This window comes from Oncorhynchus keta, chromosome 15 (genome assembly GCF_023373465.1).
Source record: "Oncorhynchus keta strain PuntledgeMale-10-30-2019 chromosome 15, Oket_V2, whole genome shotgun sequence".
NCBI classification, from domain to species: Eukaryota; Metazoa; Chordata; class Actinopteri; order Salmoniformes; family Salmonidae; genus Oncorhynchus; species Oncorhynchus keta.
The window spans coordinates 41,670,536-41,683,633 of record NC_068435.1 but is presented as its reverse complement, the minus strand read 5'-3'; the positions used below and the strand labels follow the sequence as shown (position 1 = coordinate 41,683,633).

General features: G+C 41.8%; 1 protein-coding gene across 1 annotated transcript; it reads left to right on the top strand.

The window, feature by feature from the left end:
- Positions 1–1,771: 1,771 nt before the first annotated feature.
- On the top strand, positions 1,772–6,550 carry LOC118394962 (U6 snRNA-associated Sm-like protein LSm7). The gene is made up of 4 exons (XM_035788683.2): positions 1,772–1,936; positions 5,124–5,238; positions 5,477–5,548; positions 5,823–6,550. Exons 1-4 carry the CDS (start codon positions 1,931–1,933, stop codon positions 5,963–5,965), a joined length of 336 nt encoding a protein of 111 aa, XP_035644576.1. The 5' UTR covers positions 1,772–1,930; the 3' UTR covers positions 5,966–6,550.
- The last annotated feature ends 6,548 nt before the right edge of the window (positions 6,551–13,098 follow it).

Below are 13,098 nucleotides of genomic sequence, written 5' to 3'. Positions count from 1 at the left end.
GATGGAGTATTTGGCTGTCAGAGCCAGTCTACCTCTGAAAAGAACAAGGTCCTCTGACTTTAAAGTGACAATCAGCAGTAGAAACAATAACAAAGGCGTGTCCCCGCCCCTGTTTCGGTAAAAAGCTGATGATAGGGCTGGAGAAATGTAACCACCCTCAAATTCATAGACAGAGCTATGATGCATCTCTCCAACTTCTGGCTACTTCTTCTTTGGGCTTTATATGGTGGTTGGCAACCAACTTTAAGGTGCATTACCACTACCAACTGGACTGGAGTGTGGACCTCAGTTAATCTTTCAATCACCCAAGTGGGTATATGCTCCTAAAAACCAATGAGGAGATGGGAGAGGCAGGACTTGCACATGTCAAGTGTCACACATAGAACCAAGTTCTATTTTAGCACCTGGATACGCAGACGCTCGTTGATGCACACACGATGCAAGCGGTGTGGTCAGCATGTAATGCACTACATTGCAGTGCTAGAGGAGTCATTACAGACCCGGGTTCAATCCCGAGCTGTATCACAACCGGCCATGATCAGGATTCCCATGTGGCAGCACAGAATTGGCCCAGCATCGTCAGGGTTAGGGGACTGTTCGTTGTAAAAAACAATTTGTTCTTAACTGACTTGCCAGTTAAATAAAGGTTAAATAAATACACAATAAAACGAGCCCTGTGTAGCTACGAATATTCTCAGCGCCCTACTGTACCTCGACTAACCTGTACCCCTGCACATTGACTCGGGAACCGGTACCCCCTATATATAGCCTCATTATTGTTATGTCATTTTCTCGTGTTACTTTTTGATTTGATTTTGTTTATTTAGTAAATATCTTCTTAACTCTATTTCTTTAACTGCATTGTCGGTTTAAAAAAGTACGCATTTCAGGTAAGGTCTACCTACACCTGCTGTATTCCGCACATGTGACAAATAAAATTGGATTTGTACTCAATCGTTGGTGTATGTTGGCATGCACATGTAACGGATGTGAAACGGCTAGTTTCGTTAGCGGTGGTGCGCGCTAAATAGCGTTTCAATCGGTGACGTCACTTGCTCTGAGACCTTGAAGTAGTAGTTCCCGTTGCTCTGCAAGCGCCGCGGCTTTTGTGGGTAACGATGCTTCGTGGGTGACTGTTGTTGATGTGTGCAGAGGGTCCCTGGTATGGGCGAGGGAACGGTCTAAAGTTATACTTTTACACACACTAATTACCTCGACAAAAGTACGAGTACTGACTGTTTAGATTGTTTTACAGATTAAGGCCACATTATATTGGGTGAATAGACATGAGACCAATCTCACCTGTTTTATGAAAATAACTGCCCAAACCAGGTTTAGCGAAGCCTTCATGCTGCTGAGCTTATTTTTATCTCCCAATTACCCGCACTGCTCCGGTCTGGTCGTGACTAGTTACCACAGCCACAAAATCACAAGTATGGCTAAACTCCGCCTATTTCTAAAAAGTATCTTATTTAAATCATATTTTAACCCGAAACTTAACTACACTGCTAACCTTATGCCTTAACCTTAAATTAAGGCCAAAAAGCTAATTTTTGTTCATTCATTAATTTTTATGATACCCACTGCTCAGCACACAGTGCGGCCACCAGCTGTTTTGCCAGCTCCCGCCCATATTATCAAATGCGTTTATCATTGGTTGATTTTGATCCAGTGCCGAGGTACATACATTTTGATTGGTTTACATCGATGCCAATGAAATTATTTTGATAAAATCCAGGTGTTTTCTATCAGCATGCTCGCTAAACTTGTGATTTACAATACATTGAGGAGTTCAAATTGGTCTAAAATAGGCTAAATTTGATTTAATGTATATAGAAACAACTTAAAACAGCTGAGCTAAAAATTGATTATTTTGCTTCTTCCGGGTCAAAGGTTGGAGTTCGAAAGGCGTCGCTGGAACAGTTTAAAAATGGCGGTGAGTCAACCATGTCTTCCATAAACTTTTTAAAATCGTCGTAAACTATTTATTGACCATTGTATATGATTTACTTAGCGATTGAAAATACGTGTATCTTTCAATCCAGCAACAGTATTCTGGTAACTAGCAAGTGAGGGCAGAGTAGACATATTTGGGAGCGTGCTAATTAGATTGCATCGTGCTTTGTCAATGAAACCGACTAAGCAAAAAATGATCTATTGAAACCCCATTGGGACGTTGCAGATGACGAGAATATATTCAGCAAAACGTGCAACGTTAGACTACATAAGAACATTCCGTATAGACATAAAAAAAAAACATAATCATCAAATAAACTCAAGTTGTCTGAGAATGATGGTCCGTCTACTACAAAAACCTAACAGGGCAGTTCATACAGGCTGCAGGAGGTTGTGGAATATTTGGTAGGCTTTTATACTGAACAAACATTTTAACGCAACATGTAAAGTGTTGGTCCCATGTTTCATGAGGTGAAATAAAATATCCCAGAAATGTTATATACGCTCAAAAATCTTATTTCTAAAATGTTGTGCACAATTGTTTTACATCCCTGTTAGCAGTGCTTGACTTGGGATGGAAGAAGTGCAGGAGCTGTCTTTTTCCAAATCGGTCCATTAGACTATGCTCACTGAAATTCACAAATGACATTATGCTGGACATACCTGATTATTTACTGTTAACGGGTTATGCAAATTTTCCATGACTTCTAACCAAATGTTCATAATTATTATTATAGCCTACATGAAAAGTAAGTATTATTGGCACTGGAAAGCTGCTCTGTGTGATGTAGACATACCACCTTCTACAGTGATTGTGTCCTTATTCAAGACACTTTGTCCCCCACGTAGAGCTGCACTGTTAGTCACATGCTGTTAACATGTGTTAACATGTGGTCATGTCATGGGTGTGCAGGCTTTTTCAACATTACAACCAAATACTTTTGTCATTATAAAATGATTCCCTCATTCAATTAAACAGGGGTCACATGGATACAGTAGGCTACTTCAAAGCAAGGTATCTAACTAGACATGTTTATATATAAGGCTGAAATATTAATGTTTCTGGGGAGATCTATGCACAGCAAGTTATTCGTCAATTAGGCTACTCTTAAAAATATTCTAACGTTGTCACAATTACATTGCTAATATTTAATAGAGGAGAATCCCAGCTTTCCAAATGTGCAGATGTATTTAGGCTCTACAGTGCCGGTGGAAAGGCAACAATGAAATTAATGCTTAGCTACAGTTAACTAGTAGCAGTTGTCTCGCTAGGTATGTTTTGAATTGGTGATCTAGTTAGTCTGTCGTTATTTTATACCTGCTTCTGAAATGTCGCTCTCTCTCCTCGGGCAACGGCCCATTCGCACTGGCACACGCAGCACCATAGACCTGCACTGAAGGGTCATTCCGATATTGGCTGATATGTAGTTGTTTAATTGATTGATCATTTTTAAAGTCTGCGTTCATGAATTACATTAACAATTATGAAACTAATTTCCGTGACTTTTCGTGACCATACAAACCCTTATTTGACCATTTGGAACAATGCATCATGCTATTCAGGCTGGCACATTTTCAATCTGTGCAATCTCGAAAAGCCTACTGGCACACACAGATTCACAGATTAGAGGCAAATAAACTTGAACTAAGCGGAATCAAGAAATGAATACCCACTTTCCATTGCTATTCAATGAAGATTCCGCTTTGATCAACCTTTTTTGCCTTGGTGTGTGCATCTGGAGCCAGTGATGGGCTATTTTTGTTTTTTATAGAGGAGCCGGTATGCAATTCCCCCAAAATTTGAAGTGTCTGTACAGCCTTCAAACAGCTCCTGCCCAAGTCAAGCACTGCCTGTTAAGGATCATTTCTCCTTTGCCACACCTGTTAGGTGGATGGATTATCAAGAAGTTGATTAAACAGCATGATCATTAGGGACGGCAGGGTAGCCTAGTGGTTAGAGCGTTGGACTAGTAACCGAAAGGTTGCAAGTTCAAATCCCCGAGCTGACAAGGTACAAATATCTGTCGTTCTGCCCCTGAACAGGCAGTTAACCAACTGTTCCCAGGCCGTCATTGAAAATAAGAATTTGTTCTTAACTGACTTGCCTAGTAAAATAAAGGTAAAATAAAAATAAATAAAAAAGTACACAGCTACACCTTGTGCTGGGGACAATAAAAGGCCACAATGACACAGATGACTCAGGTTTTGAGGGAGTGTGCAATTGGTAACAGCTGTTGCCAGAGAATTGAATATTACTTTATCTCCCGGTACTAGCTACTCACTGTAAAATTATTATTGCAGATTTACCTAATATACTTGTTATTCAAACATTATTGAATTGATAAATAATCATTAGAAATGGTCAGGTTGACAATGTATGTAAGTCTTCATGTCTCTAACATGAAGGTCAAATACCTCTAAAATGAATAAATTACTCCTTTCCAATAAATATCGATGATCTTCTTCTGGTGACATTAGGCATGGCTGCCTAATTATTATTATTATTAGATTTTTAAAAAATGTAATGAACCTTTTTCTAACTAGGCATGTCAGTTAAGAACAATTTCTTATTTACAATGGCGGACTACACCGGCCAAATCCGGACAACGCTGGGCCAATTGTTCGCCGCCCTATCGGACTCCCAATCACGGCCGTTTGTGATACAGCCTTGTTTCGAACCAGGGTGTCTGTAGTGGCACCTCTAGCACTGAGATGCAGTGCCTTAGACCGCTGCGCCACTCGGGATCCCTGATTGACCCCCCCCCCCTGAGCTCTTATGTCCATAATGATGTCATCATGTACTAGGCTACCTGTACTGTATCTGCCAGTTGTTGGCTAGAGTGCACGTGCCAAGACCAGAGTGGGCACAATCACAATTTAATGCATTTTTTTATTTTCTAGCAGCCATGGGCCCTAAGTGACCGTTTATCTCGCTTATGCCTGGAACCGGCCCTGCATAAACTTATCCTAAACCACCTAATATATCGTCCACTATCTGTTCTATAGTTTTACAAATTGAAACTAGGTGTCTTTCAATCTAGTTACAGTCTTCTGACCACTACTAGCGAGAGATGGAGTGGGTTGAAATCTTTGTTAGTGTGAGGTTCAAACTCGGGATTGGTTCATCGCTGCACGCTAAATAAATATACTAAATGTTTTCCTTTCAGGACAGAAACCAGGACAGAAACAAGGAAGGAGAGAAAAAGAAGAAAGAGAGTATCTTTGACCTGTCAAAGTACATTGATAAACAAATCCGTGTGAAGTTTCAGGGAGGACGAGAGGGTAGGCCTAAATCACAGTTTTTACCTTTTGATCTAGCTATTGAAAAGAAAGTGAAGATAACATTTACTTAGTCCTCTTCATTACTATGTGAAAACATGCAGCCTTCACAACAGAACACTGACAAACTTTTGCCTGTGTGGAAATGCTGTTCCATGACTGGCCACAGTCCTCATCCTCTTCTCTAGTGTTCTTCTCCTTGATTCCATTCAAGATAATAATCCAAATGTATTTGTCTCAGCCAGTGGAGTCCTGAAGGGGTTTGACCCCCTGTTGAACCTGGTATTGGACAGCACCATCGAGTACTTGCGGGGTATGTAGTAGAAACTAAATCTTGCTTGTATGACCTCATATCACTTCTACAGAAGTAAAAATGCACTGCTGGGTTTTTGAGGAGACTGATGCCCACAGACTTAAATGGAACACGTATGTGATGTAGCCCCTCAGTAAAAAAAATTGACAATGAAACCAAAAGGTCATCCTTTGCCAATTTTATAAAGAAGGTTGTGTTGGGTCATTCATGGGGAAGTTGCACATACTGTCAATGACCTCTGGCCTGTTATGTCACTTCCTTCTGTTGTTTCCAGATCCTGACGACCAGTTCAAGTTGACTGAGGACACGCGGCAGCTGGGCCTGGTGGTTTGTAGAGGGACGTCCGTGGTGCTCATCTGTCCTCAGGACGGCATGGAAGCCATCCCCAACCCCTTCATCCAGCAGCAGGACGGATAGTCGGCCAGTCTCATTCCTCTCGGATGACCTCACAGTAGTCCAATTCCTGGGGAGTATGTCAATTGTATTTCCTTGATTCCTCGCATCCTCTATTTGCCTCTTTCGCAAAATGCATTGGAGAAGATCCGAGGGTGGGGAATGTAAGATTTACTCCGTGCTTTGAGAAGGAGACAAGGAGGGAGGATGTGAGGATTCAATTAAATATAATTGAGATGAACTCCTATGCTCCCCTGTCCCATCTCCCCAAGGTGTACTTCATGTTTACAGCCCCACACGTCTTTGAGTCCCTATAATCAGGAAAATAATTTTGTTGTAATTGAATTGGTTTTGCCAACCTGAATATTGATCTAGCAGGGTATGGTGTGATAGCATGTATTTTGTTTATAACTGAAGAATAGTGATTTAGATGTTTGTTTTTGGTGGGGAAGTGTCTCTGACTGCAGATATTTTGTTGTTGCTGTGATGGTAAACACTGAAAACGGTTTTATTACTTTTTACTACTGTTTTCCCAGTCAGGCCAGGATTGAAAGATATGGCATCTTATGTTTTTACGTTCCAAATGTAATACATTGACTATTTTCTTTATTCGCGTGTTTTGAATTGTCTTTGAGCCTCAATGGAACATAGGGCACAACTGGAGTAAATAATTGTGGTTAATGAAACAGACCCATACACATGCCAAACAGTGGCGATTTTAGCATTTTAAATCTTTGTGGGGCAAAAAAAATCAAGTGGGATGCATGCCAGCAAAGCCACAAGACTAAACATTAATTGCACTATAGCGGTGACAAACGGTGCCCACAAACTGTTAGGGCCTACATAAAGCTGTCCCAATATAAACAGACAATGAGAAGCTCTTACAATATTCAATGATTACATTTCTCTAAAACAGGTTATAGGCTACATGTGCACCACCAAGTTAGAACAGTAGGTGAAATTAAGAGGTGAAAATAGACATTGGTGAGGCACATTGAACACCGTTTGGGTTTTTGCGTGTCAAAAAACATACGTCATATAACACTATTTGACGTGTTAAATAAGCTTTTAACTTGACACGTCAAATAACACAATTCTATTATAGAATGTTGTGTGTGCTGAATTTGTACGTGCAAGCCAAGCAGCAGCACCATGAGTGACACAACACTGAGCCAATCACGGCGTAACGCTCCAGATTTTGCTGGCTCGCCCTCCCACCACAGAAAGCACTGAGCTAGGCTGAAACATCTGCATTTTGGAGCTGTCTTACTCAAGAAAACAAAAAAGAGAACATGTGTGTATGCAGCTTTATTAACTGAATTATATATCATTTACATTGTTTGCAAACTGATATGTGACGTATTAATGCCAAATAACATGTAAAACAGGCAAGCCCAAAAAATATTATTTATTTATTTGTTCTACAAATGTGGAGCTGCCCTGGATGACGGGTCGTCACGGATGCCAAGATGTCCAAGAAAAGATGTCGTGTTTTAGTTGATGAAAATGTGACATGTTGCAATTGTGGTGGGAACCATGAAGCAACTACTTTGGAATGCCTGACAAGGGTGAAGGAGAATGAGGTGGCCAAAATCAGGGCTGTCCAGAGTGTTTCATATGCAGCGGTTCTTAAAAGGTTTGAGGGCTCAAATGGTGTTCCAGAAGAGTCCATGTGCTGGCAAAAGCATCAGACAGTCTCCCTCAATCTGTAGCCATTGCACGGATTGAGGGAGACAATGCTATCCTGTCTGATGTTCAGACTCTGCTTGCAGATGTAAGAGAAGAAATCCGTACCTCCCTGCCCCCTTCACTGTTGCTCCCAGCAGAGGAAACTGCAGTTCTGAAATCCATCAAAAAGAGTGAAGACTTCTGCCTGAATCCCACACACGCTGCAGCGTACATGTTGGACCCCAAGCGTGCTGGCAAAAGCATCCTGTCTGGTGCAGAGATAAACAAGGCCTGTGGTGTCATCACTACCGTGTCTCGCCACCTTGGAAGCAAGGTCTTGGCAGTCTGGCGAAGTACACTTCCAAACAAGGGCTTTGGGATGGAGTTGAAATATGGCAGTCGTGCCAAGATATCTCATCAGCCACCTGGTGGAAGGAACTTTGTGGATCTGAGGCTCTTTCCCCTGTTGCCTCCATCATCCTCCAAATCCCACCAACATCAGCCGCCTCAGAGCGCAACTGGTCCTTGTTTGGCAACACTCACACCAAAGCATGCAACAGGCTGACCAATACCAATAAAGGGTTGAAAAATTAATGGCCATCTGGGCAAATTTGAGGCTTTTTGAGCCTGACAACGAGCAAAGGTGGCTGACAACGAGACAACGAACCTCCTCATCAAGGTTGGAAAGTGACAGTGAAGATGAGGCCTCTGTCACGCCCTGGCCTTAGTTATCTTTGTTTTTTTATTATTTTGGTTAGGTCAGGGTGTGACATGGGGGATTTATATGTCTTGTCTTGTGGTTTTGTATGCTTGTAGGCCTTTCTAGGTCTATGTAAGTTTATGGTTGCCGAGATTGGTTCTCAATTAGAGGCAGGTGTTTATCGTTGTCTCTGATTGGGAACCATATTTAGGCAGCCATGTTCTTTGGGTATTTTGTGGGTGATTGTTTCCTGTCTTTGTGTTCTCTGCACCAGATAGGACTGTTTCGGTTTTTGACACGTTTTGTAATTGTGTTCATGTTGAGTTTGTCATATTAAAAACCATGAACTCTAACGACGCTGCATTTTGGTCCTCCTCTACTTCGACGGAAGAAAACCGTTACAGCCTCAGAGTCTGATGTTCAAGAGCTGGACATTGAAGAGGTCCAGGGAGAAGACATGGAAGCCTGAGAGGAAGACAAGCAGAGCTTTAGTTTCTAGACTATCATTTTACAGATGTTTGTTGAAAAAGTTTTTGGGAGATGTGATGGATCATTGGGATCATTCAGTATTCCCTTTCTTTTGTTGTTCAGTGAAATCATCCCATGTGAAGAGTCAATTCGTTTAATTAAAGTTCAATTCGTAACTAAGTATTTGTATTTATTTCTATTGGAAGGATTTAATCATTTGTAATTATGTCTACTTACAAGGTGAAAGGTTTATGTTTCTGTCTCCATATGATATGGTAAATATATTCAACGCAAAAATGCAACGTGAATGGTATTAATATGAATTTGCATATATTTTAGTTAATTCCCATATATTCCTGTTAATTCCAAAATATTCCCACGGAAAGTGTCCACCTCTGAATATTCCCCAAAATGTGATTCTAGCCAGGACAACAACCTCTCTCGCAATGTGAGCAAACAGGCCCCCATTACCATCGACAGGGCTGTAGTGGAGCGGGTCGAGAGTTTCAAGTTCCTTGGTGTCCACATCACCAATGAACTATCATGGTCCAAACACACCAAGACAGTTGTGAAGAGGGCATGACAAAACCTTTTCCACCTAAGGAGACTGAAAAGATTTGGCATGGGTCCCCAGATCCTCAAAAAGTTATACAGCTGCACCATTGAGAGCATCCTAACCGGTTGCATTACCGCCTGGTATGGTAACTGTTCGGCATCTGATCGTAAGGTGCTACAGAGGATAATGAGTTTGGCCCAGTACATCACTGGTGCCAAGCTTCCTGACATCCAGGACCTATATACTAGGTGGTGCCAAGTCATAGACTAGTTAATCTGGTACCGCACGGGAAGCGGTAACGGAGCACTAAGTCTAGGACCAAAAGGCTCCTTAACAGCTTCTACCCCCATGCCATAAGACTGCTGAACAACTAAACTAATCAAATTGCCACCTGGATTATTTACTTTGATCCCCCCTTTGTTTGTACACTGCTGCTACTCGCTGTTTATTATCTATGCATAGTCACTTTACAATTTACATTGATTAACCTGTACCCCCGCACATTGACATTGGTACCGGTCCCTCATGTATATAGCCTCGTTATTGTTATGTACATTTATTGTGTTACTTTTTAAAAACTTTAGCTGCATTGTTGGTTAAGGGCTTGTAAGTAAGCATTTCACGGTAAGGTCTACAACTATCATTCTGATTTGCACTTGTCCTTATTTCAGTTTCAAGTTGATACTTCTCAGTCTGTCTCGTAGCTATCTCAGTCTGTTTAGTAGCTATCTCAGTCTGTCTAGTAGCTATCTCAGTCTGTCTAGTAGCTATCTCAGTCTGTCTAGTAGCTATCTCAGTCTGTTTAGTAGCTATCTCAGTCTGTCTAGTAGCTATCTCAGTCTGTCTAGTAGCTATCTCAGTCTGTCTAGTAGCTATCTCAGTCTGTCTAGTAGCTATCTCAGTCTGTTTAGTAGCTATCTCAGTCTGTTTAGTAGCTATCTGTTTAGTAGCTCAGTCTGTTTAGTAGCTATCGCAGTCTGTTTAGTAGCTATCTCATATGTCTAGTAGCTCTATCTCAGTCTGTAGCTATCTCAGTAGCTATCTCAGTCTGTCTAGTAGCTATCTCAGTCTGTTTAGTAGCTAGTAGCTATCTGTTTAGTAGCTATCTCAGTAGTCTATCTCAGTCTGTAGTAGCTATCTCAGTCTGTTTAGTAGCTATCTCAGTAGCTGTCTGTTTAGTAGCTATCTATCTAGTAGCTATCTCAGTCTGTCTCAGTCTGTCTCGTAGCTATCTCAGTTCTATCTCTAGTAGCTATCTTCTGTCTCGTAGCTATCTCAGTCTGTTTAGTAGTCTAGTCCTGTAGCTCAGTAGCTATCTCAGTCTGTCTGTAGCTATCTCAGTCTGTCTGCTAAATGGCATAGCTATCTCAGTCTGTCTCGTAGCTATCTCAGTCTGTTTAGTAGCTATCTCAGTCTGTTTAGTAGCTATCTCAGTCTGTCTAGCTATCTCAGTCTATCTCAGTCTGTCTAGTAGCTATCTCAGTCTGTCTCGTAGCTATCTCAGTCTGTTTAGTAGCTATCTCAGTCTGTCTCGTAGCTATCTATCTCAGTCTGTCTTATCTCAGTCTGTTTAGTAGCTATCTCAGTCTGTCTAGTAGCTATCTCAGTCTGTCTCGTAGTCTGTTTAGTAGCTATCTCAGTCTGTCTCGTAGCTATCTCAGTCTGTAGCTATCTCAGTCTGTCTAGTAGCTATCTCAGTCTGTCTCGTAGTAGCTATCTCTCAGTCTGTCTTAGTCTGTCTGTTTAGTAGCTATCTCAGTCTGTCTCGTAGCTATCTCAGTCTGTTTAGTAGCTATCTCAGTCTGTCTCGTAGCTATCTCAGTCTGTTTAGTCTGTCTAGTAGCTATCTCAGTCTGTCTATCTCAGTCTGTCTCGTAGCTATCTCAGTAGCTCTCTCAGTCTGTCTAGTAGCTATCTCAGTCTGTCTCGTAGTATCTCAGTCTGTTTAGTAGCTATCTCAGTCTGTCTCTATCTCAGTCTGTCTCGTAGCTGTCTCAGTCTGTAGCTATCTCAGTCTGTCTCGTAGCTATCTCAGTCTATAGCTATCTCAGTCTGTCTCGTAGCTATCTCAGTCTGTTTAGTAGCTATCTCAGTCTGTCTCGTAGCTATCTCAGTCTGTTTAGTAGCTATCTCAGTCTGTCTAGTAGCTATCTCAGTCTGTCTAGTAGCTATCTCAGTCTGTCTTAGTAGCTATCTCAGTCTGTCTAGTAGCTATCTCAGTCTGTCTAGTAGCTATCTCAGTCTGTCTAGTAGCTATCTCAGTCTGTCTCGTAGCTATCTCAGTCTGTCTAGTAGCTATCTCAGTCTGTCTAGTAGCTATCTCAGTCTGTCTCGTAGCTATCTCAGTCTGTCTAGTAGCTATCTCAGTCTGTCTATCACGCCGCTTTGTGTCATCACCCAAGACAAGAATGTATTCCATGATGTTTACGACACCTTCCAGACCTACCAAACACTGGTCGAGATTAAGTCCAGCAGTGGTTTCACTTTTTCCACATCCATAAATGTTTCATTCTCTGGGTGTAAGGCACACAGGGCCTCAACAAGATGGCTGTTTTGTTTGTTAAATCTTGCTGACATTTCTCCCAGTACAGCATCCAGAATGCTGAAAAACAGTATTTTGCACTCCCTGTCATTATCCTCTTCTCGCTGGTCCATTGTTGTTTCGACCACATATTCTTTCAGATTACTACTACTCACTACTCTTTGCCGTTTTCTTGGAGTGGGGGTGTCTGTGTGCTTGTATTTCTCCCATAACTCATCAAACTCACTGTCACGTCGCAGTTTTTCCACACAATTGTGGGCACTGCGGATGACTTGGATGCCAGTGTACAGATCAGTTGCTTCAACCTTAAGTAACTTATTAGGGGGATCGAGCAGGCGTGAACCATGAAGGCAATGAATCTGAAGCTCGGCTCGGAAACAGCTTTCAATAGGCCCACAGCCTCAGGTCGCACCTCTGTACCGTAGCAGTGGGTACTCTTGATTTCTCTGAGCAGATGGAAGAAGCTGTCCAGAGATTTTATAATGATACTCACCGTGGCCAGATGACCAGTCCATCACTGCTCAAGCAGCCGTTTCAGTTTCTCCTGTATATTGTGCAGCCACAGTTTGTTTCCTGAGAAACTTGTAAATGGAATTACACACATTAAAAAAGTCATCCAATGCACCCTCAGGGGACATAGTGTGCACTATGACTAAATGCAGCTAGTGGTTAAAGCAATGCACATACGGCACTTCCCGATTCAGCTTGTCCTGCACTACCCTTTGCATGCCCCCATGTTACCAGACATCACACTGGCGCCATCATAAGATTGACTAAGAATCGTGTCGGTTTTTTATTTATTTTTATTTCACCTTTATTTAACCAGGTAGGCTAGTTGAGAACAAGTTCTCATTTGCAACTGCGACCTGGCCAAGATAAAGCATAGCAGTGTGAACAGACAACACAAGAGTTACACATGGAGTAAACAATTAACAAGTCAATAACACAGTAGAAAAAAGGGGAGTCTATATACAATGTGTGCAAAAGGCATGAGGAGGTAGGTGAATAATTTGTGCTAAGGCCAACATTTGTTAACTCTGACAGGACCAAGTTAGTCAGCGATGAAGCACCACATTCTTTACTCGTTGCCATTGACAGTAGCCGCTCACAAACACGGTTGTTTTCGCCCACTTAACGGAATACAATTGAAGTGTTCTCGCACCCGGTTGGGTCTTTAGTCCCATACACTTTAAGTGTGTACCATGAATCACCTACTACCTCAC